Genomic DNA, 23,137 nt, shown 5'->3' with positions numbered 1-23,137 from the left:
CTGCCTATCGCCACCATTTCACCCGCTGTCAACACTGAGCACTGACAATGCCGAATGCCCACGTTCCTGCTACAGGAGTACTCCAGCTCCAACAGCGTTCGGGTGCTCAGGATCTCACTCTGTGTTTTCGACGTGCTCGTACGCCGAGCCCAAGTCCGAGTCAATCAGGTTTCCCTCCTCCATGCGGCTATTTTGATCTTGTGTCGGACTTGCTCTCTCACCTGACGGTCTGCCACGAGTAGCTGGCGATCGTTGGTCTGGCCCTACCGAAACATCCTCATCCGGTTTGTGACCACACTGCTTGCAAGGTTCTTTCTGGAGGCCCGCTAGCCACTTCGTCATCCATCGTGCTTCAACTTGTTTCCAGAAGCAGTAGGCGTGCAATAGTCTGGACAGTCAGCAACGAAGCTGGGCTGTTGAATCAGCGTGACGACTTACGAGCACAGGAGATCAGTAAGCGCAGCGTGAGCAGCACAGACTCGGCTGCCTGGCGACAGGTGCTCCACAGCATCTGCTGAAGCCCAGACGCTAAGCTGGAGGACAATCGCCAGGAAGAGGTCAGCTACGATGGTGACAACTTGTGGCCATCGAAGCTCCTCTTCCGGCTGCTTTATCTTCGTCATGGCGTAACAATTGAGGTCGCAGGCTGCGAGGAACGTGCTGAGGAACAGGAACAGTAGGCTGACGGTGTAGGTCAGATCCCCGCTGGCATTGATCGTCAGCAGACATAGCGCTGCGCCGATGAGAGAGGTGATGATGAGGATTTGGCGCTGGCTAAACAGCGGATGAGTGTCGTATGGAAGCTTGCGTCGATAGACCATGGTGATTGCCTCGGGTCGTGCCATTGTCCGTCGGGAAAATGTAAGGAAAACTAGCAGCGAAATGTCGAGAAGAAGTATGAGCTCCGTGGCGTTGCTGAGACCGACCACAGCTTTAAGCGCTGCCGTGCCTCATAGAAGCAACGTGACAACGTATACCACAGCCCCGTCGAGTCTGCATGATTGGTCTTCGAAGCGTAATTTCGTTCGCGCACACTCACCGTGTAGGCAACAAGATGCAGACTCAGGCAAGATTTCCTTGGTACTTGCCGTTGAAGGATGCGCTGCGCCCTCGACACCTGTCTTTTGAGGTGCAACTACGATGTTGCCTTTGACCCTCATCTGTACTTACGTAAAAGCCGCCGATTCGATCTCACTTGTTGTTATGCACATACAATTGAGCGGTCAGCCAAAGCTTGGAAAAGAGGTTGGGGTACGGTGACTCCTGCGTGACTACTCGCTGACCAGCAATGTCGGTGGCTGGACGAGTGACATTGGAAACGCTGCAGTCGATCAGTACATACATCGTGATCTTGCAAGACAATATGACGGCTCGAGCCACGCTACTATCACACATTCGACATGTGCACCTGCTCGTATGATGGCAAGAAAGCCTCAAACTTGATTATCGTTGTCTTGCAAGGTGGTTGCAACACACCCAAAGGACAAGACATCCGCGCTTGCTGCACTGAGCTCCAGTATCTGCGCAGAGTAGTATCAGATCCTTTGATTGTTACTCCATCGTGGAGGGTAGCACACGGGCGATATGTCATGGCGGGGACCACGTCGGACCATGTCCAACACCACATTCTTGCCAACTCCGATTGCTGGGATTTTCTGCAACGTCCCGCTCTGGTGCTTATAAGCTGTGGAATTGTCGACATGATCGTATGCATCCATAGCATCTGCACACCGATACTCGTCACGTACCTACCTGGCGCCAAGCACCATGTCGAACCACCACGAGAACACTTGGTCGAACGTCTGCGATGAAGCGTTTCGCGTGCCATCTTGTGGTCACCTGTCTCGACCATACCCGCCAAAGCCGTTTGCAGTGAAGGAACTCGCGCACATAGAAGTCGAAACTGCGTCTGCAAGATCCACGCCAAAGTCCAAGAAGCACGATCATCGCGGCGTGTTCATCAGGGACAGTATTATTGGCTTTGCAGATGGCCTAACAGTGCCGTTCGCGCTGACAGCCGGCCTGTCCTCACTCGGATCGTCGAAAGTTGTCATCCTCGGTGGCTTGGCAGAGCTCTTCGCAGGCTCGATCTCGATGGGTCTGGGTGCGTATCTTGCTGCAATTACCGAGCGCAAACACTTCGAGGTCGAGGAGAAGAGGGAGCGCAGGAAGACCAGAGAGTGTCCGGAAGCTGAGGAGCAGGAAATTCATGATATCCTTGGCCAGTATGGAATCTCAAGGAATGCGTCCAAAGGTGTTCTTGCTGATTTGAAGATGAACGAAGACATGTGGGTCTATGTGGGTAATTCGACGGCGCCATAGTAACTGAGTATACTGACACTCACAGTTCATCATGGAGATGCAGCTGAAGTTATCCAAGCCCTGTGCCAAGATGGCGCCACTGGAGGGTGTGATCATGGGTGCTTCTTATTTCCTGGGTAAGTTTCCGTGATGGCCATATCGTTGCCAGGTAGATTGACTTCGATACAGGCGGTCTCCTGCCCATGGTGCCGTACTTCGCCATTCGCAACGTCAGCCATGCACTATTCGCATCCATAGGCATTACTGCTGCCATCCTGGTCGTCTTCGGCTATACCAAAGCCCTCATCACCGGCACCACGCATCGCGATGCAGCTTGGAGTGCCGTTCAGACCTTGACGATCGGTGCCTTGGCAGCGGCAGTGTCTTATGGCATCGTCCACGGCATGAACGAGTCGAAGATGATCTGAGCCAACCCAGTCATATAGATAGCGTCAAGTCAGATTGCCCGAGGCGCCAGAAGCCGTCGGCCAAGAACTCGAACGTGTGATATGGTGGGCGATTGTCCTGGGGGCTACGTGCGCGCACCATGAGCATTATCAGATGGTAGATGTGTCAACAATACCTATTGTCAGCTGCGCAGCCACGTCCGCTACAACTGCCGATCATTCGTTCGTCTTCACACAGGCACGATCCCCGTTTGCCATTCGTACGGGCTGTAGCCTGTCGGTAGCTGTTTGTCGCAGTCTCATTGGTGGTCAGCGTTACGACCAGCGCGCGGGAAGGACCACAGAATGACTTGCATACATGTAGCCTTTGCCATCACGCAGGCACACCCACTGTAACCGGTGCCTCCAGATGATGATTTGGCCACGTCTTACGTAGACTGTAGTCCCACCTGAGACATGTTCGTTGCTTCGGAAGCTGCTCTGAGCTCGTGGTTGGTCGGGAGAGAAACCGAGCCCATCACGTGGCAGAGTTTTGATTCGCAGAGCCTCTCTGCCAGGTGGACCTCACCCAAGCGTGCCACTTTTCCTTCCGTCACACACTTTCACACGTCGAAGCAAGAGCGAGCTTCTGGTCAACGGCGCTGTCGTCTGCCTTGGCGATGCGCGATGTGCATGTGTGTAGGGCGATGGTGTCTTCGTCAGTCGCGGCTCCGTCAGGACGGCATGTTGCGACTGCAACCGTAGATCCTTGCGTTGCGACTGCCTTATGTACCTGACCACACTCGATTGCTCATTCTTTCCTGAGAAAGCTACGGTGATGGTGCTTACTGTGTTGTAGCCACGCGAACATGTATACATGTACTCTGCGTCTTCCGTACCGCTCACTGACTGCTTCAGCCACTTTGACCCAGCAGCGTTTCGCACACAGGCCCTCGTGCACGACACTCGTTCACATCCCGACACCATCGAGGCGTTAGCCACGGGGGCTTAGCATAGCTGACAGTAAGTAGTGTTGCGAAGACTTGTACTTGCATAACTGATATGAGAACTCCAGATAGTCGAGTATCTTGTGGGCATATCCAGAGATCTACACCACGGTTGCGCCATCGTGATAAGACAACCCGAGAGGCACGGGGGAGTCGGACCAGCCCAGGGCCTTGGTGAAGGTGAAGGTGGCCGTGTCAGCCCAAAGGACATCGCAGGCTTGCGCAGCCGGATCCAGAATCTTGTATGAGCGCTTCGCGCAGAAGATGCTATGACGGAGACTTGAGTGGCGAGTCACGGACTACAGTCGGATCTTGGGGTTGATGTAAAGACCCGACGCTGCAAGCGTGCAGCTGCAGTAATCTTGTCTGCCGTGGGAGAGGAAGACTTTACCTGCCGTGACGGGTCACTGAATATGGCTGCTGGAATTTCGCCTACGCTGATCGGCCCGTATCCTGGACTCGAGCTCTCAACGGCCGCATTCACTCGGCATAGGTCAACAGAGAGTGTTGGGCATCTCCAGAGGACGGGCACGCCGCAATTGACTCTACATGACTTCCACAAGTGCCAGCAGTCGCCGCTCCTGTCCAACCCGCCAGAATACGAACACAGAAGCGTCAAGAGGCGGCCTTCAGTAAACACCTTCGCAGGACATCCAGCAAACGCGCCATTTTCGTGGGCAGCTAGGCCGGCTTCGCCACCTCTGATTCGTCCGCTGCCGCCACGCGACCAATTCGCTTCTGTTTTGCCTCACCCTCATCCTCACCTTTCGACAACACCTCGACTGCAGCACAACACTACTTCACCCTCCTTGTCCTCGACGGTGACCACGTTACAGTCAACACCAACCCACACGCCAATACTCCGCGGCGGCTCCTCCTTTGAACGAAGAGGGCTTGATGACAGGCGGGAGCTCGTTGAGCCCCTTCGTGCCAAGCGTAAGTTCCCAAGCCTGAAGCGAGCTAAACGTCTTCCACATCCAGCGGACGGCAGTGGTAGAGGTGGAGGCATCGGCGGCGGCAGCGGCAGCAGCAGCAGCAGTAGAGCAGAGAACGATTTGTGGGAAGTGTACGCGGCGGTGTTTGATCCGCCGGTGGAACTTGGAGGGGACATCGTGTCTGGGACGCGACGAGCGACGGAAGATCGCGAGGAACGAGTTTTTGAAGCACCTCAGGACGTAAGAGGCGCGAAAGAAGTTCGCTTTGCCACTGGCGAGGTTCTAGACGGAAGCGCAGGAGGATATTTGCACGCCGCCGACGGCTCATCCAAGTCAACACACCCGCACCAGAACCAAGAGCCTGCAGGGACGTCATCCTACTCACTTTCGAAGTTCGAGTTTCCGGTACCACCAGGCCACGACAATTGGGCTGGCACTTTTGGTAAACATCTTTCCGACGATTTGCATGAACCCCAAATACTGACAGACCTCAGGACACTTGCGCAGGGAACAACCACCAAATACTCCCACCACCTTGCTCTATCGTGGGGCATCGTTTGACGTGGTCAATCCCCACGCCTCGTTACTCTTAGACGTGTACAACTTCGAGACACCAGCAGAAATCGACGGTCTATTGGACGATTATTTCGACGAGCCAACAACCGAAAACATGCAGTACAATCCCGTTACCGGCAGTATGTCGCAGACCTCACTTTGTACACCAACCGAGAGCTCTCGGCGCTCTCGAAAGCTCTACCACGACGCAGATCTTGCGCGTCGTAGCATCATGCGCAGTTACGACGAGCTTCCATCACCTCCAGCTGCTCACCTCCACAGCTCGCCATTGGCAGGCAGGACCTATGCTAGCATGCCAACATCTCCAGACAGCGTCCACGACTTTCGGACGGTAAGTGCTGTGGCCTTCACCTGACCACTTTATTGCATACTTTGAACACACAGACTGCTAACAATGATCACCTTCAGGTCGAAACTGACACACCGAGGCCACTACGTCAGCCGCAGTGGAATACGAACACCCTTCGCAGTCTGTCTGCAGCGCTCGGTATCGGCAGTAACGTCGACCAAGGCGCTGCCAGCAACAGTAGTGCGAACAAGGTGGAAGAAGGCCGTGCACCACATTCCACTCCTGCAGGTAAGCTATCACATCAGACGACTCGTCGAGACGCTTTGCTGACAGTTGTTGTAGCTGCATCGTCTCAAGTCCACTCCCTTGGCAGCATCAAAGACCGCAGTAGGCGGTCGAACCCGTTTGATCTCTGCATCAGCGACAGTGGCAGCGACATCGAGTTGGCCAATATCAGCCAAGTCTTGGAGCACGGACGACGTGAAGAGGGCGGACCTATTTTCACCCGTACGAGTGATAATGAAGGTGAAGACTCTCAAGCGTATGTCCCTGCATCCCGCCATTCCCGTCTCAAGAGTACACTTACGAGAATCTTCTTCCTACAGGACATCCACAGAACCTGAGACCGATCCAGCCATCCGCGAAATCCTTGACGGATACGACTATACCCGGTTCAACCCCTTTGATGATCCAGGAAGCAGTAGTTCGTCCATTTCGTCAATCGAGGTCGGACTCGGAGTCGTCATTGAAGCGAGCGACGAGGACGACATCTCGGACTTCGGCCCAGCAGTTGGCTCGAGCACGCAGCGACCTATCACCAGGGATTTGACGAAGTACACTCCACAACAAGCAGAGTTCCCGGCATCTTCGTTGCCTACGCCTCCAGCCCCAGCACACACTGGTGTGAGATACTACTCTGGCTGCAGCGAGCTACCGACGAGCGACCAGACCTACGGGGAGACAAATCAGCTGCTCCAGATCACCCCTGAGATCGTTCAGTATGCGCCATACAGTCCAGGAGAGAAGCGCTACGAGTCGCCGTTTACACGACGCTACGCAGACTATTATGCCGCTACAAGCATGCCACTCAAGAAGGTCCGCCCTCGTGCTGATTCCGATCCGTCGAAGCCGGTGTTGTCTACCTATAAGCCCATGTTTGCCAACGACAAAGAAAACGTACCGCCAGAAGGTTCGCAAGGCCAACCTGGAGACAATGCGGCAGATTTGGACAACCTCCTGGATGGTGAACAAGAGTTCCGCTTCATTGAGCCAGACGTGGAGGACGTTCTGCCACGTCGTGCAAATCGTGCTTCAAGTCATTACGCCAATGATGCCGACATCATTGAGCCAGAAGTGGAGGTCATTCTGCGCCGTCGTGCAAATCGTGCCTCCAGTCGTTACGCCAACGATGCTGAGAGCGCATGGGAAAGCGAGTTCACCGATTCACATGATGATCTTACTCGCACGATCAGCCAGCAGAGCTTAGCGAGCTATGCAGACACGAGCGTCAATGGTAGTCAGCATCGCTCCAGTGTTGACGACGGCATTCCCGACATCAACGACCGTCGACCCGCATCGACTGGACCTCCACCTGACGGACCACCCCAGGTTGGAATAGGCTTGAGCAAGACGTTCAGCGACCCTTCGATACCGATCACTGAGGACTGGCCATTCAGAAAACCTAACGGCTTCTACACCACGGCCTGCCCGGGGGTGCCCAACGATGCACATTCCGACAGAGGTCGACTGGTCGAAACTCCAGATAGTGCGCTGCCTCCAAACCTTAAGTACAGCGCGAGCGTGGACACTTTCACGACCATACGCAAGCCCACCGCCCTGGTGCCATTTGGTCGAGAAATCAGCACTGGCCAATTCGAAGTCGCCAAACAGGGCCAAGTCGTCCCACTGAAGCCTAAGCGTTCCATGCAAGGAAAGGTTGTCCGCCAGACTGGACTCAAAGAGCTTCACCTAGTGAAGCCAAAGACTAGAGAGCGTCGTCATCCTCAGCGCTGGACCGATGCTCAATACTTGGCCAAAGGTAAAGACTGGCTCGATGATTTTGGCCCACGACCATACATGACCGCCAACAGTCCACTGGCCAAGTACACCGATCCACGAAGCAGCTCTTTCGATGCTAAGCTCAGCGCTAAGCGCCTACTCGTGAATCCAAAGTTGGAGGAGTACTACTACCCTCCTGTGCTCTACGAGGAGCGCAAAGCAATCTCAAAGGAGTGCCTGAGGTGGATTGCGCCCTTCCCGGTGCTCACGCTTGCGTACGGTCTTGGAGGCTTGGACAGATACATGCGTCACAAGACGAATGGCCGCATCGAGAAGATGGCGCCGAAGCAGAAGTACGAGGCCCTCTACGTGTACCTTCCACTGGTCTCGTTGCTCTGGGCCATTGCTGCTGTGATTGGTGCTATTCTGATCATGGCTTTCCATCCTGGTGGCGTCACTTCTGGCGGCAATAGCGCTCCGTTCTAGAGGATGAAGAGTCACTTGCGCAGACGTTCGAAAGAGTCTGACTGCCACACTGGGCGTAAGGCAAGAGAAGGAACGGTAATCGGGCATCGCATGAGGCGAAGCTTTGATAACGAGATGGGTTGGATGGCAGCTATGCTATCAGACACAGGGACTAAGCTGTATATTAGGCAAGCGCACGCTATCAACCCACGGCAATGAAACACTGTAAACCACGACTCCTGCCACTCATTTCGGCATTCGTCTTCTGAAGTGCATCTCGCAGCGTACACCGCTTGTTGGGACGTGGTCGAGATGGTACTAGTGAGGTTAAGCACCAGGTGCAGTCACATGACGTTAGCCTGCCATGATTTCGATGTACTCATTGAGCGATGTACCGAGCGAGCCTCTTAGTGCCTTTCTCTTTTACTGCAGCATTGTATGTACGACCGTGGCACCAGGACATGAGACCGGAGCATAACACCGGAGCATAACACCGGAGCATGAGACCGGAGCATCTGCCATATCACGGCGTGACGAGAGCTCGAGTCCAAACTCTGAGTGTACACGATGTGGCATGACTCTGGGCCTCGTGCCGCTATTTTCGACGGTCCTACAACGCAGAGCAAGATCTGACCAGCTTTTAATCGACCGGTCAACGGGCATTATTCGATGCACGAACTGCCCAGGTTGTAGCCGTCGGTCGAATACCTACCTCAACTCCAAGCGTCTCATGTGGTATTCGTGGGCAGTTCCATCCCGGTTGAAGATGCTGACTACTGTGTATGGAATGTGTTCAGACCAGGGCATGCGGTCGATGCAGTATGGATGCAGTCTGTCTCTTGGCAATGTCTGCAGCGGACCTACTGCTGTGTCTGGCGGAGACTAGGTAGTGAGGTATTCATGCAACCCGTGTCAACAACGCGCGTCGTAAACACTCGCCAGAAGCGACCGATCGCCGCTCAGCCGGACTGAGGAGCAGGTCTAGACACATTCGATGGGTTGGTTGAACACCCGGTTGTGTTGGCAGCGTTTCCTGCCAAGGATTTCCCTTACGGTCGTAGTCACTGATCTGCTGACTGATATGTCACTTTACTGGCTCCAACGCACAGTGAACGCACGTAGAAGACGGCTGTTCCCTCACCGGTGGCGGTGTGGTCCCGAGCAACCACATAAGCATAGTCAGGATGCCGATGCGAAGTGGGAAGCTACTACGCCCGCAATCGAGGCGTAACAGTGTTGTTACAGATCAGCCACGAATGCGTGTCGTGATGAGGCGCATTGCTGACATGATCATCACCTCCCTCGGCTGGCCATGGTGGTGTGGACATACCTTGAGAGGCAATTGCCGAGTCATGCTGTCGTCGTTGTATCCGAAAGCTGCGGGAGGTCACAACGACCGTCGCAAGCAGGTAGGGATGACAGCTCTTGGAGATGACCGGGAGACTTGGCAAACCCTGCCTGATTGGATTTTACTTTGGGAAACGTCCAGGTCAAGCATGCGGTTCGAGTCAAGCAAACGATGAGATCTGGTTGTTGTGAAGATAAGCCTCTACAGTAGTTCCGTGGATTAGCAAGTCAAGCCGAGCAGGATGGTAATCCTTGTGCAGCTCATGAGGAGTCCTGAGATGCGATAGAACTAATGCGAAGCGTTTCAGATGGGTGGGCTCCGCAAGTCTTGCACTGAAGACTCCGCCATGTTGGTCTCAAGAAACTTTGGAGGCCGGAGATGTGTCTTTGTTCAGCGTTGGCATGAATCAACGTGTGCATCTTCAGCTGGAATGGCGCTGTATTGTGAAGTGGGAGCCTGGAGCCTCCTCATTGTGTCGAACAATGGGATGTAGCATCTGTGGACAATGGAAGTAGTGGCCGTGATCGCGGCGTAATGCTGTGCCAATTCTTCCCAATGAAAACTTTCACTGAATGGAAATATTGGTAGCTGAGTCCGGCCGGATTGCATAATGACCCACTGGTGACAGTCGCCACGTAATCTGGTTGATATTGAGTTGCGGGAAATACCTAAGCATAAGTTCTCGCCGATTGGGCAAAGAACCACGACTTGTACGGATGGGACCTCCGTAAAGCGGCCTGGCCACGTAGTCCAACGAAACGCTGCATCCATGCTGCATCGAGAAGTCGTGCTACATGGTAGCTTAGCATGGCTCTTCGTTTGGCAGAGCATGTCAAAGATTGCATTATCGCGTGATTCGAAGGCCATTTCACGCTGTGTAGCAAATGCGACGGGTGACTTCCGTTGACAGCGGATACGTACACGTCCAGGTCTGACGAGTTGCTCTGTTGTCCTCTGTGTGAGGTCACACCCGTAAATTGACAGCTGCAGCGGTCCGCAAGCGCGGGAGCCAGGATACCATGTACTGCGGCACAAACAACCCTGTGTAAGGCGGCATGGGATGTTCGCGTAGCTGCATTCAAATGCCGTACCCGAATTAGAGATGTCGGTCCGTTTCTCCCCATAGTGAGGCGCAGAGTCCATACAGCCGTGCATCTGTCCAGAACCTCCACAGAGAGATAGTCCATTGGCTTCAGACAAGGAAGGTCCAGAAGCTAGGATACACAAACTCGTCTTCGAATATGCGCTGCACTTGCTCGAGTATGAACTTCTCGATTTTGCCAACGTTCTTCAAAACCTGCCTGCCACTGTCGCTCTCGCCCATCTCGCTCTCAATTTTGATATCCTCGATAAGCGCTCCAACTCTGTGCGCTTTTGAAGCATCGCCAGACTGAGTAGAGGAGTCATCCAGCACATCCAGATTTGGTTCACCTCCGACCAATGCCTCGGCGTCCTCAGGATTAAGAAAGCAAAGGTGTGCACGTTTCTTGATGTACGCCAGAATACCGACGCCATTGAAGGTCATGCCCGTGATATTCAGTTTCAGAGGGATTCCCACGAAACTTGGCATAGGATAGTCCAAGAAGACATCTGCGGTGAGAGACATCTTGACGTCGCCAGCGTAGGTGACGTGAAAGACGACCTGCATATCGTCAGGACTTCGATCAGGATGATCCTGGGTCCTGGATTGAGCAGAATGCCTGACATCGTCTTCGTCTACTAGACTGCCTGAACGCTCGGCGTATGGGTCCTGTGATGATCCCGGCGTTGCAGCCGATGGGGGCGAATGAGAACTGAACGAGTCAGCATGGCGATGGTTGTGTTGGTCGTGGGTGTTTGGCAATCCTGTTGAATAGTGAGCACCGGCGACTGCGGCAAGAGGAGTCTGGGTGCCCGGTAGGCCACCCTTCAGTGGAAGGTGGAAGTAGCCTAGGTTCGATGTTGTTCCCAAAACACCTGGCGTAGTGCCTCGCGTGAGACTCGAGGTGCCTGAACGCTCTAGGACATCGAGCTCAGGCTGACGACGTGTGCCAATTGGGGGCTTGTGTTGCTGTCGGCTCTGCGGATGGCGGAATTCCGAATGAGCTTCTGCTTGTTCCTCGCCATCATCTGTTGCCTTGTCGGCAGCGTCGTCTTGATCGTCTCCGGTCTCATAGAAGTCCGGCAGCGGATCGCCTATGTCCTTCAGCACGATCTCGGGTGATATGTCGCCAAAGTCAAAATCGTGAACGCCAACGGAGCGAATCAGCTTCGGCAGCTGGATGCTTTGGAATCTCTCGTGAATGAAGTCTCGGATTGTCTCGGCCAGAGCGGCACCATCCGGTCCTCTTGTGAGGCTTTCCCAGTTCACGTCGACCGACATCGAGGCCCTTTGTGGTGATGTCGCCGATGTTGTTTGAGACCGTCGACTCGAAAACGACGATGCACAAGTGAGGTCGGCGCCGGTGGTCGGCTCTCGGCCGACTTCCTTGCTTAAGGCGCAGAAGTCTTGGAAGGTGTGGCTGTGGCTGAGGCAGAGGCAGAGGCAGGGGCAGGGGCAGCGACGTGAATCAGGATTCCAGACTCTGCACTTCTCGAACGTGATTGTCACGAGTACGTACGTGCACGTCTCGTGGCCCGTCACGACAAACGCGCCGACGAATCGCAGCGAGCGATGTTCTCTTACATGGTGGTCGCGCCATGGCTCCTCATGTGGCCTCGATGCCAGCGGAACGCGGTGATGGGAGAGCATCTCAACGGCGACCCGGCACAAGAAGGATCCCATGTCAGCATCCAAGCAACAGGACTAGGATCGTGACGTGCATTGTATGTGTGGTTAGTCATGCGGGTCATCAGCAGCGGGTCGCCTACGGACGCGGCTACTTGCATAGCTTGCCGCTGGCAGCCATACTCTATGTTTTCGCGCGACACATCAATATCATGTTCAAGGACGGCACGCCCGGAATCGATGGCCCTGCTGCCCTGGGAGCCATTCAGGGAACGGATGGAGTTGTGAGCAAACATCTCCGCTGCGTACGAGAACGATACCCAGAAGCTGATGATTTGTGTCATTGCCTGGTGGTCTACTGATGCTTTACATGAGTTGGATATCGTAAGGAGCGCCACTAAAGCTGTTGGCGGAAGTCTCAACAAACAAACAACGCCTGTAGAGTTGAGCTGCTTATCGCTCAGATATCTCGGTCGCGAGACATTGCCATCTTGCCCACCCGTTACGCCTTGAATACCGCAGCCAAGATAGGGAATCACATCGACAAGATCGTGCAGCTTTCGGACATTCGCTCCAGCACTGTAATGTCACCTTCTGTTAGCACTTGTGCAAGGCATCTGGAAAAGAGGATTCGACATACAATCATCCTCCGCCACAGTTATAGCACTTCTGAGGATGCACCACAGTCCGGTGAGTGATGTTGGTGCATGTCCTCTGCCGTGATGCTACGCATGGCACCTTTTCGATGACTCGATGCCTGCAACCGTACTCGTGCGTGACTTGGGTGCACATCGTGGCGATGTGATTTGAGGCGCGTTGGCGCTGCAAATCGTAAGCAATGCGGATGGCTTGGACGTGATCAAGTAGCATACTATTGTGAGTGTGCGTGCAAGGGAAGCAGGATGAGCAAAGGTGGCGTCGATGTCGAGTGGTACAGCGGATTCGTTCAAATGCCAGCCTGAGAGAGACGGCAGTGATGGAGCTTGAGTGACGAGTGTTCCTTTATACACCTTGGACGCAAACAAAATCCACTCCGCTCTTGTACGACAGGGTGGTACTAGGAAAGTCGAGGGAGCGGGTGCTCTCATCTCAGATAATGGCTGCAGGCCGCCGGTATGCTGTAGGCATGCAAGGAGCTGGGTGTCAAGATGCCCACGCGAGAGCAGGGTGCAAGTAACCATCTTGTGGTCTTGGTATAAGTCACGCTCTGTGCATACTGGTGCTGCAGCGCTGCTCGGCGGGCCATGAGCCCCGACAGTACCCTTGGGCGTATCATGGTTGAGCTAATGCTGGGCCAGGATATGGAGCCGCACAAGTACACCCCTGCCGGGCACTATGAGGACGTGAAGCTTGCCGGCGGTACGCCCCTCATTTGGGTCATCCGAACAGCGCGACCGGCAGCAGCAGTGGTTCTCATGTGACTGGCAACGGCTGGACGCCGCAGGGATATGCCGAGAACATGAAGCCTGAGTCTGGAGCAGAAACACGAGCAAGCGCGCGTGTTGGAGGAGGAGGAGGAGCAGCAGCAGCAGCAGCGATCGGCGAGCACGGGAAAGGTGGTGCCAGGACCCTTGGCGGGCAGAGCAGGAAAGTTTGTGTGGGTGAAGGGCAGAAGCTACGCACTACTACTACGGCGCTGGGATTGCAATTGCATCGACAACAGACGTCGCAGACTCAGGATAGTTCTACATGTAGCAGACTTTTGAAACACTCACACGTGCCAAGCCCTCGTCAACCTGCAGGCTCTGCAGGCTCTGCAGCGGGCCAGCTGCCGAGTGCGGCACTGCACACGACCTACCTCCTACCTACTACTAGGTATGCTGCGATTGAGGCAGTGCACTGACTTGTCGATACTGTAGACTATGCGACATGTTTCTTTTGCCTTGGTGAGCAGCAGCGACAAGCACTTCTCTCCATGCCAATGCCACAACACGACCACCGACTGCGCCCCTTACAGCAGACGTAACGCTGCGGATTGCGGGTCTTGCCATTTGCTGCGCCGGCGGTCTGCAATCACACGCCCATCTTGCTCCCGGCTGGCGACGACGTCGGCCTGTGGTGCTCACCGCAAGTCACGTCGCCTGCCTAGGACGCGTTCGGTTCGGCAGTGTGCATTTGACAGCTGCTGTGTCACGGCGCTGACAGCAGCTCAACACCACTGCCGTCGCACAGCATCCAACGTGCAACGTGCAACGCCCCGCCAGATGTGGACCTGCGCGAGGCCAATGAGTGCGTGTCGTGTCGGGCAGTTGGGCAGTCGCTGGTCAAGTGCAGTGTGCAGCGCCCGCCGTGCTCTCTAATATACCTCTGCGCTGCACCCGCGCGCGCTTGTGCAGCCATCCGTCCTGCTCCATCCACAATACAATACCACTGCGAAGACACTTTACTAGGTACACGGCTCGCCGCTGCCCTGCTGTGTGTAGTCACTTATCGCCAACAAACGACACGAGTGTAGGATAATACGACATGACGACTTCTGCCGTGCCTCAAGCACCATCCTCGAAATCCCTGCTGCTGCTCTCGCTGGCAAAATGTCCTGCGTCTCAATCAGCGTGCGCTCGCACGAACAGTCATTGCTCCGTCATTTGACTTCGAAAACACGATAGATGGAATGCATCACCCATTTGGCACCTACATGTATCCCACACGGCAGCTGCGGTCTAGACCACCGACACACAACGCATCCTCCACTTCAGCGACCGTCAATCCTTTCCGGCCTTTTGCAGCTTCCCGTAGGCAAGCTCGCAAAGCTCAAAGCTCTCATGGCACCTGATGGACTTGCACTTTGAGCGGCAGACGCCCACCAGCTCGTGGATCGACCAATTCTACCCACGATCTGCAGGACTACGCAATACTGGCATACCTCACGAATACTTACCACTAAGTACTCTCACGACTCGCCCGTATAAGCACTGCAAATCGTCAGACATGGTCTTATACGCTCGTCATCCAAGGCTTTCGAACAGTTCAAGCACTTTCCCCAGATGTTCTCACAGGTTCTCCGCAAAGATTGGCGTGTGGAGATGTACCGAGGGAAGCCGTGGCCATTCACGAGACTAGCCCGCCCACGATACACCTGCTATTCCCGGGATAAGCAGGCCAGACTCCGTGCAGTTATCGTGAACATGTACAGCTGGACAGACGGATGGCTTGCTAAGGAGGTCGTCATCCCACTTCATAGGTCAGCAGACAATGCTCCAACTGATTAGCATCCGTCTTACGGTAAGTCGTTCCGATCGTGTGCCAGAGCTCACGAAGGTGCAATCTCAATGGCATAAATAGGTAGCCGTGTCGGTCCCCATGCACCCGCGAAGCGGGTGTTGGACAACCCAGTGATATTGGACACCTCAATAAAACCACGCTTTCCAACACGCGTATCTTCCATTCAACACGCGTTATCTCATCAATATGGTTGCTTCCATCTATCGTGAAGAAGAGGAGCTCATCAGTGAGGCCGTGCAGTGGTACTGCGACGCGTCAAATCCAGGTCCTGTCAAGCAGGTAGCCGCCAACTGGGGTGTCGATTACCAACGCTTCAGAAGACGACTTCTCGGTCACAACTCACGCAGCGCACGGCCGCGTACGCACACGGTGTTGACAGACGATCAAGAAGCTGTTCTTGCAACCTACTTGAGGAGGTGTGACAAGATAGGCGTATCCGCGCGACTCCGGATGGTCCAGATCAGCGCAAATTCGATCCTCAAGCGATACCATACTGGACCTAGATCACCTCCAATTGTGAGCTCGAAGTGGCCACAACGATGGCTCAATCGACATCCAGAATGGAAGAAGGTGAAGCAACAACCATTGGAAGCAGCAAGAGCAGCGGCATGGGATATTGGTGACCTTGAACGGTGGTACAGCAAGCTGTGGGAGACCTGTCAAGAGCATGGCATATTGCCTGAGGACATGTGGAATATGGACGAGACTGGCTTCCGCATTAGTGTTGCGAAGAACCAGTACGTTCTTACGCAATATCCGAAGAGGAAGAACTTCCTTCCTACTGCCAACAACCGTGAGAGCTGTACGGATGTTGTTGCTGTCTCAGCAGCTAGGTATGTGATTCCAGCCTTCCTCATCTTGATAGGGAAGATGCACCTGAATACGTGGTACCAACACCTTGAAGACGACACGGTTGTGGGTGTTAGTAATTCTGGATACACGAATGACCTGCTTACACTGGAATGGCTGCGACATTTCAACGAGCACTCTGCGAAGACACAGCGAGGTGCATACAGGCTGCTGTTGATGGATGGGTACGGCTCTCACTTCACGATTGAATTCATTGAATATTGTGACGAGCATCTGATAATCCCCTTTGCACTGCCAGCCCATACAACACACTTTCTACAGCCCTTAGATGTGGTCGTATTCCAGCCTTACAAGCACTGGCACGCAGAGGCTGTGGATTCAGCTTCTCGCTATGGTTGCAGCGACTACAACAAGCTCGAGTTCTTGCATGACTTCGAGGCCTTCAGAAGGCAAGCAATGAAGCCAACAACCATCATAAGCGGCTTCGAGAAGTGTGGTATCTACCCCTTCAATCCGGAGCCAATATTGGCTCGTGCAAGGCAAGACCTAGCTGCTCTTCGATCGAATAAACGAGTCTCGACACCGGAGCCGATTGTCAACGATAAGCAGCTTCCAACAACAGTGAGGACCTTCGGTCGATACACTGCTGCGCTTATAGCTGATCTATTGATAGATGAGTCGATTAAGCAGCGACTGGAGCCACTCTTCCGTGGAGCCCAGATTGCTATCGTTGAGGGCGCCGAAGCAGTAGCTGAATTGAACAACACCACGGTCCGCCAGAACGCTCGCAATGCTCCCAACACTCAGAAGAGACAACACCTTCAGCGTGGAGGTGTCATGAAGGCTATCAACGCAAGAGCTGCTATACAAGAACGTGAAGAGAACACAGTAAAGCAGCTTGCAGCCCAGCTAGCACGTGCAAGAACAGGTGAATTGAGACACCGGATAAGCAAGACTATGAGCTATATCAAGGGGACATACAACAGACCTGCTTATCCAGTGGAGAGACGGAAGATTATGCCAATATGGCTTGCCTGTATGGACGATATAGCCAATAGATAGTTGAATACACCTCATTGATATCGTTGAGGTGTCCAATATCACTGGGTTGTCCAACACCCGCTTCGCGGGTGCATGGGGACCGACACGGCTAGGTGTCTCTTGTTTGTGATGTTATTCCTTCTGCCAACTTTCCCAACAACAGTCCCGAAAGAAGTATTCCTGTCAAGACGTCGTCTGGAAGAACATCAAAATTACAAGAAGCCAATCGACCATCGAACAGCAACGACCGACAACGACTACATCGCCACGAACGCAGACACAATGGCATCTGAACGAAGATCATCGACCTTCCTTAGCCTCGCGCCTCAGAACTACTCCACCTGGACAGCACCAAAGACCGAAGCAGCGGTAGAGTCGCCTGCCGCATCGACCTCGCCAGCAACCAAGCCAGTGTTGGTCGAGCCTGTCGTTAAATCACAGCGATCAGACAGCGCCTCCAGCGACTCTTGGAGGATGGCTCAATTCCTGTCAAACTCGTCGTCGTAGACATCGACCAAGGTTCAGTGCGAATGCAACGAAAGATGGTTTGTTGACATTGCTGCAGCGCGGAGTTCATAAGCAAGGGCATGTGGGGCATTGGATGGATCAGGTGCGAGAATGGTAGCTCAGGCAAAGGCAAAGGCTTGAGTAACGAGTAACGGCTTGGGCATCCACGACATGGAGACGGGCGATATGAGAGACAGTGCCTTGTACCAAAACATTGAAAACTCAACAATTGATCCAAATCCTCTTGCAAACTCTCATGGTATCATTACTATATAAACTTTCATGCTACTGTCTACCGCATTTCTTCCCCAGCCTAATACGCAACCATCAGCGGGAATCCCTTCAGCTCCCTCTCAAAGTTCTTATGCTGGGAAATCTCGTAGAAGTACTTCGAGACAAAGTCCGCTGCATCCTTTCCGATCTTCACAGCCTCACTCAGGCTCTCCGGCTTGACTTTCGCGGCGGTCACAACACCGTACGAGTCGGTGACCTCCTCACTGGCGGAGAATGTCATGCCAGGTAATTGACAGGCATTGCGGACGAAGTCGACGGCCTCACCAACGGCACCAATGGCCTTGAGGTGAGCGAACGCTTCGCGGACCCAGTGCAGTGCGCGGCCATTCTTGCGGAGCGTAGCGACCGAGTCTGCACCACCTGGGACGAAGACGGAGTCGAACATGGTGCTGCGCATGCCTTCGAGGTGATGGTCTGGCTTGACGCCCTTGCTGTTCTCCTTGCTTTCGCCCGCAGCGTAGATTGGGGATCTTCTGGGAGCAATGGTGAATGGCAGAGCTTGGCATGCCTTTGCTGCAGCGACGATGCCGTTGTATGCCACTAAATCGTAGCCGTCGGCGATGATGATGGCAATGCGGCGGGTTTCGATGGTTGGGGTCTTGCCGGGGAACTCGGTCTGAGATAGACCCTTGGACTTCTTGCCGTGGTTGGGACGACCTTGCTGCTGTGGGATCTGGCCACCGACGAGGTCGGCTACGCTTTGTGCGAGGCTGAGGTCGATGTCTGCAAGACGCTGCGACACGCGGTCGTAGACGACGGGATCCTCACAGTGATCGAGCTCGAAGGCAAGCGCGAACTTGATGTGCTCCTTCTCGGGTTCCGACATTGAGTTGTAGAAGAGCTGGGCCTGGTTGAAGTGCTCGCTGAACTTCTTCGAGCGCAGACGGGTCTTCATGCCAGCCACCTTCTGTGGGTAGTCGAGGTATGGCTTCTCTTCTGCTGCGGCTGGAGGTGTAGCTTCGAAACGGTTGGGCCAGTAATTTACCTTGCCCTTAGTAACGGTGTGTCGGAGCGCGCCGTCTCGGTTGTTGTTCATCACGGGGCAGACAGGTCGGTTGATGGGCAGCTCCTGGAAGTTGACACCAAGTCTGGAGATCTGGGTGTCCTGGTAGCTAAAGTTTCGTCCCTGGAGCAGAGGGTCGTCAGAGAAACCTATGCCTGGTACAACGTGGCCCGTGCAGAAAGCCACCTGCTCGGTCTGTGGGAAGAACTCATCGGGATTGCGGTTGAGTTCAAGCTCGCCGACATACTGGATTGGCACAAGTTCCTCGGGCCAAACCTTGGTGGCGTCGAGAATGTCGAACTCAAAGTTGTCCTCTTCACCCTCTGAAATGACTTGAACTCCAAAGTCCCACTTGGGGTAGGCTTTGGCCTCGATCGCTTCCCAAAGGTCCTTGCGGTGAAAGTCCGGATCCTGGCCAGCGAGCTTCAATGCCTCGTCCCAGACAAAGCTGTGTACACCAAGGTGTGGAGTCCAGTGGAACTTGACGAAGAATCGCTCGCCCTTTGCGTTGGTCAAGGTGAAGGTGTTGACACCAAATCCTTGCATCATACGGTATGATCTTGGAATTGCTCGGTCGGATTGAGTCCACATGAACATATGTGTCGCCTCAGTGTGCATGAATTGGAAGTCCCAGAAGTTGTTGTGCGCAGTCTGCGCTTGCGGAACTTCGTTGTCTGGCTCTGGCTTGCCAGCATGGATGACATCAGGGAACTTGATGGCATCCTGGCTAAAAGCAACGACTAGTATCAGCATCTTCACATGTCAAGTGTGAAAGTTGTAGCTGGGGGGGGGGGGTTGCGTACATGAAGAAGACCGGTATATTGTTACCAACGACATCCCAGTTGCCCTCTGGGGTGTAGTGTTTGATGGCGAATCCTCTTACATCGCGGACAGTGTCAGCACTGCCGCGGCTTCCCAACACGGTGGAGAATCGAAGGAAGGTAGGTGTGGTGCGGGATGTATCGGTCAGGACGCCGGCGGTGGTGTATTGCTCCAAGCTCTTGTGCAGCTTGAAAGTACCGAAAGCCGCTGAGCCACGGGCGTGGACAACACGTTCTGCAGGGAAGGCATTAGCACTGAACAACGGCTACAGCCAAGACTGCGAGTACTCACCTGGGATTCGCTCGTGGTCGAAACGGTTGATCTTCTCTCGTGCTGCATGGTCTTCAAGCAGCATTGGACCTGTCTTGTCCTCGGAGGCAATCTTGAGCCAGTCGTCTATGACTTGTTGGCTGGTTGTTTGAGCGAGACGGTGGCGCGGTGTGAGCTACATACCTGTGTTGTGCTGCTTGACGCCATAGTCGGTGGTGATTCTGTTGCTCGGTTCGTGGTAGTCCTTGTAGAGCGGGTCGTTCTTCACATGCGCCACCTTCTGGCCTTCTGCGGCGCCATTGAGCTGGTCTTGGAGCTTTCCAAGCCCGGAGGAGATCTTCTCGGTGGCCATGCTTGCTGCGTCAAGGCTCAGGGAAGAGGGTGTGCTTTGGTGGAAGTGGTCAAAGATGGAAGGGCAAGTCCAAGTAGTTAGGACCAGACGCTGAAATACATGTACATATGTACCCACGACCATCGCAGCACTATGACATACACGCCCAGCTCGTGCATTCCTCTTCAAACGCCCCGAGGCCCCGTTGTGCAAGCGAACGACACCTGCAATGCCGCAGGGTTTCCGCCAATAAAGAAGCCATCTTGCGCCTGCCGATTGCCTGCCGAGCAATCATGATGACTCACGGTCCTCGCTCGCAGCGGAGAACATTGAAGGCTGCAATTGCATCGAATGTCGGAGTCGCAGATGGTGATTGCAGGGGAAAGAACCTATCAGAACGTCGGCGATGAGCAAAATTACATGGCTGTGACGTCGACTCTCTCGCGTGGCACAAAGAGAAGATTCGTCTACGGTAAAGTGGGCACATCTACTGAGCAAGATGCGAGATTCTGACTTCTCCACGTGCTTCAGCTCGTTATGGAGCACGACGTACGCGATGCACAAGAGAGGAAGGACGATGGCGAGGTGAAGTGAAGGCAGGCGCGTCCGAGGGTCTGGTGATGGCAACGCGCTAAAAGTGCTTCCTTCTCGGCGTGAGTCGCGTGACACCTCCGGGAGACAGGTCCCGTCCGTCCAATCATGCGCCGCTTCTTTCCATCGCAGTGACGCAGTCTTCTTTGACACGTCCCGATGAACTTCGCGCTGCTATGGTAGGCTGCTCATCACCTTGCACTCGTCGTCGCACTGTCTGGCGAGCTCGAAGATCACGGCAAAGGTGAATGCTTGTAGTCTTCCACCTTCAGAACCCAGACTGGCAAGACCCCGCAGCATCACCTGTATCTGTAGTTCTAGGTCGCGGAAGCATTACGTTGCTTGCTGCCTCCGTTGCAAGCTCATCCTCATCTGCATCTCTGATCTCTCACTCCTACCATTGACCTCACATCCACCAGCATCGCCATCAGCACAGCATCCATGGGACTCAGAATGGACGACCTGCACGCGCCCACTGTGCAGTCTGGCCCGACATCACAAGGCACCACCAACGGCTCCGACGCGAAGAAGACATTCCGCGAGTTGGTCTCGCAGAAGGAGAACCTCGAGGCGGAGCTGTCTGCACTCAGCTCAGTCCTTGATTCGGTCTGGATGCCCTACGAGCATGTCTGGAGACATTGCTAACGAGCATAGCATGGCGTAAACATGAACACTTCACTCTTGACCTTCGACGGATTCCCTCGAGCCGACATCGACGTGGCGCAAATACGGACAACAAGAGCTCGGATCATCAGACTCAAGAATGATCACAAGGCAGTCATGTCCAAGCTTGAAGTAGCCGTGCAGGAGCAATTTGCAGCAGGCAAAGTAGAAGAGGCGGCAGCATCCGCAAATGGTATACCTCTGAGATCAGGCACGGCATCCGCCTCCTCTGCAGCGCCTGTGGTCGAGCCTCCCTTCGCCAAAGTCAACTCGGTGGTACCCAACAGTCCCGCGGAACAGGCAGGTTTGCGCACAGGCTACAAAGTGATCAAGTTTGGTTGGGTCAACTTTACGAACCACGAGAGACTGGCGAAGGTCGCTCTCGTCGTGCAGCAGAACGAAGACGTGAGTCGGCAAGTATATCCAAGCAGATCAATGCTAACGAGGCAACTAGCGAGTCATCCTGGTGAAAGTACTTAGAGACAACGCTCAAGGCTCGGGACCACACGAACTACGCTTAACGCCACAGCGTAACTGGGGTGGTCGCGGGCTGCTGGGTTGCCATCTCGTTCCTCTGTGATGACACGCCTGTCACGCTCCAGATACGAGATCCTCAACACGCGCAATGTAACACTTCCTCCGAAGCTGTCGTATGCTCGTTTGCGATCAGACCAAAGCCGTGTTTGAACGGATGGCGACTGGGGTATGAAGCATGCGATCGTCACTGCGCTATGGTCTAGGCCTGCTGTTTTGACCTGGTGTTGCAACATTGGACAATGGACATTGGCTTAGGGATCACGTGCTAAATCGCGGTTGTTCCGTTTCAACACTTTTGTCGCGTCTGCTCCGCGGAGTAAAATATCCAAGATGCAATGTCGCGTCCATGGCTGGGAGTCGTACAGGCACATGAAGTCGACTCATCTTTCAGCACGGACCGAGCGCAATGTCGCACGTTCAAACCACATTCAGAACGCCTTCTCGAAGTCATCTTCTCCCGAACATCGCAACAACCACGCGCCAGTTTGGTACTTTCCACGCGACGCTTCTCTGTTTGCGGCATTTTCACGTTCTGCTTACCGGGTCCAGCTCTCTTCTGGAAGCAAGTCCTGCAGCTTTCATGCGAGTTTAGCGCCTGAAGCACCAAGGTAAATCTTCCCATTGGCTCAAGCTCGACCTGAAACTGGTCATGTCACGGCCGGCGACCCCTCTCCAGCCTCCTCCCGACCGTCCGCCATACATCACGTCTACAACGCTCTACTTTCGCGATGTGGTCGTGTCTTCATCTTCAACATCTTACTAGTCCTGCAAAACTCTCGACTGCTTTCTCACACTTTCCACCACTGGTCAAGATAGTGTGACTCACTACTCATGCAGGCCTGCTACACGATGGCCAGTCTGGCCTGCTCAGCGCGGTGCCGGTGAGTGGCAGGTAGGTTAGTAAGACCTCGCAGTCGTGAATGGCCTCAGTCCGCCACATCTTCCTCTCCCCCATGTTCATACAGTCTTGACTTTGCGATCGCGATCATAGTCGCATCTTTCTGGTTGGCATTGGACGAGCTCAATGATTTCAC

At 54.3% G+C, this 23,137-nt stretch overlaps 7 protein-coding genes across 7 annotated transcripts; 4 read left to right on the top strand and 3 right to left on the bottom strand.

Annotated features, from left to right (window-relative positions):
* Positions 1–114: 114 nt before the first annotated feature.
* On the bottom strand, positions 115–845 carry CLAFUR5_04476 (uncharacterized protein; the record flags this gene model as incomplete). Its single annotated transcript, XM_047903624.1, has 2 exons — positions 115–388; positions 439–845. The coding sequence occupies 2 exons, from the start codon at positions 843–845 to the stop codon at positions 115–117; spliced, it is 681 nt and encodes a 226-aa protein (XP_047761395.1).
* A 922-nt stretch (positions 846–1,767) lies between these two features.
* CLAFUR5_04475 (Vacuolar iron transporter 1) lies at positions 1,768–2,729 on the top strand (the record flags this gene model as incomplete). Its single annotated transcript, XM_047903623.1, has 3 exons — positions 1,768–2,298; positions 2,348–2,438; positions 2,491–2,729. The coding sequence occupies 3 exons, from the start codon at positions 1,768–1,770 to the stop codon at positions 2,727–2,729; spliced, it is 861 nt and encodes a 286-aa protein (XP_047761396.1).
* Positions 2,730–4,107: 1,378 nt separating this feature from the next.
* Positions 4,108–7,978, top strand: CLAFUR5_04474 (uncharacterized protein; the record flags this gene model as incomplete). The annotated part of the gene is made up of 5 exons (XM_047903622.1): positions 4,108–5,071; positions 5,124–5,536; positions 5,614–5,782; positions 5,837–6,035; positions 6,100–7,978. 5 exons carry the CDS (start codon positions 4,108–4,110, stop codon positions 7,976–7,978), a joined length of 3,624 nt encoding a protein of 1,207 aa, XP_047761397.1.
* A 2,519-nt stretch (positions 7,979–10,497) lies between these two features.
* CLAFUR5_04473 (Mitochondrial distribution and morphology protein 12) lies at positions 10,498–11,667 on the bottom strand (the record flags this gene model as incomplete). Its single annotated transcript, XM_047903621.1, has 1 exon — positions 10,498–11,667. One exon carries the CDS (start codon positions 11,665–11,667, stop codon positions 10,498–10,500), a length of 1,170 nt encoding a protein of 389 aa, XP_047761391.1.
* A 5,700-nt stretch (positions 11,668–17,367) lies between these two features.
* CLAFUR5_04472 (uncharacterized protein) lies at positions 17,368–17,744 on the top strand (the record flags this gene model as incomplete). The annotated part of the gene is made up of 2 exons (XM_047903620.1): positions 17,368–17,588; positions 17,651–17,744. 2 exons carry the CDS (start codon positions 17,368–17,370, stop codon positions 17,742–17,744), a joined length of 315 nt encoding a protein of 104 aa, XP_047761392.1.
* Positions 17,745–17,905: 161 nt separating this feature from the next.
* Positions 17,906–20,456, bottom strand: CLAFUR5_04471 (Catalase-1; the record flags this gene model as incomplete). The annotated part of the gene is made up of 4 exons (XM_047903619.1): positions 17,906–19,616; positions 19,693–19,945; positions 20,003–20,107; positions 20,165–20,456. The coding sequence occupies 4 exons, from the start codon at positions 20,454–20,456 to the stop codon at positions 17,906–17,908; spliced, it is 2,361 nt and encodes a 786-aa protein (XP_047761393.1).
* An 888-nt stretch (positions 20,457–21,344) lies between these two features.
* CLAFUR5_04470 (26S proteasome non-ATPase regulatory subunit 9) lies at positions 21,345–22,146 on the top strand (the record flags this gene model as incomplete). The annotated part of the gene is made up of 3 exons (XM_047903618.1): positions 21,345–21,509; positions 21,558–21,971; positions 22,021–22,146. 3 exons carry the CDS (start codon positions 21,345–21,347, stop codon positions 22,144–22,146), a joined length of 705 nt encoding a protein of 234 aa, XP_047760821.1.
* Between the last annotated feature and the right edge of the window lie 991 nt (positions 22,147–23,137).

This window comes from Fulvia fulva, chromosome 4, assembly GCF_020509005.1.
Source record: "Fulvia fulva chromosome 4, complete sequence".
Classification (NCBI taxonomy): domain Eukaryota; kingdom Fungi; phylum Ascomycota; class Dothideomycetes; order Mycosphaerellales; family Mycosphaerellaceae; genus Fulvia; species Fulvia fulva.
Note: the sequence above shows the minus strand (reverse complement) of the source record. Positions and strands in the feature narration are given on the sequence as shown.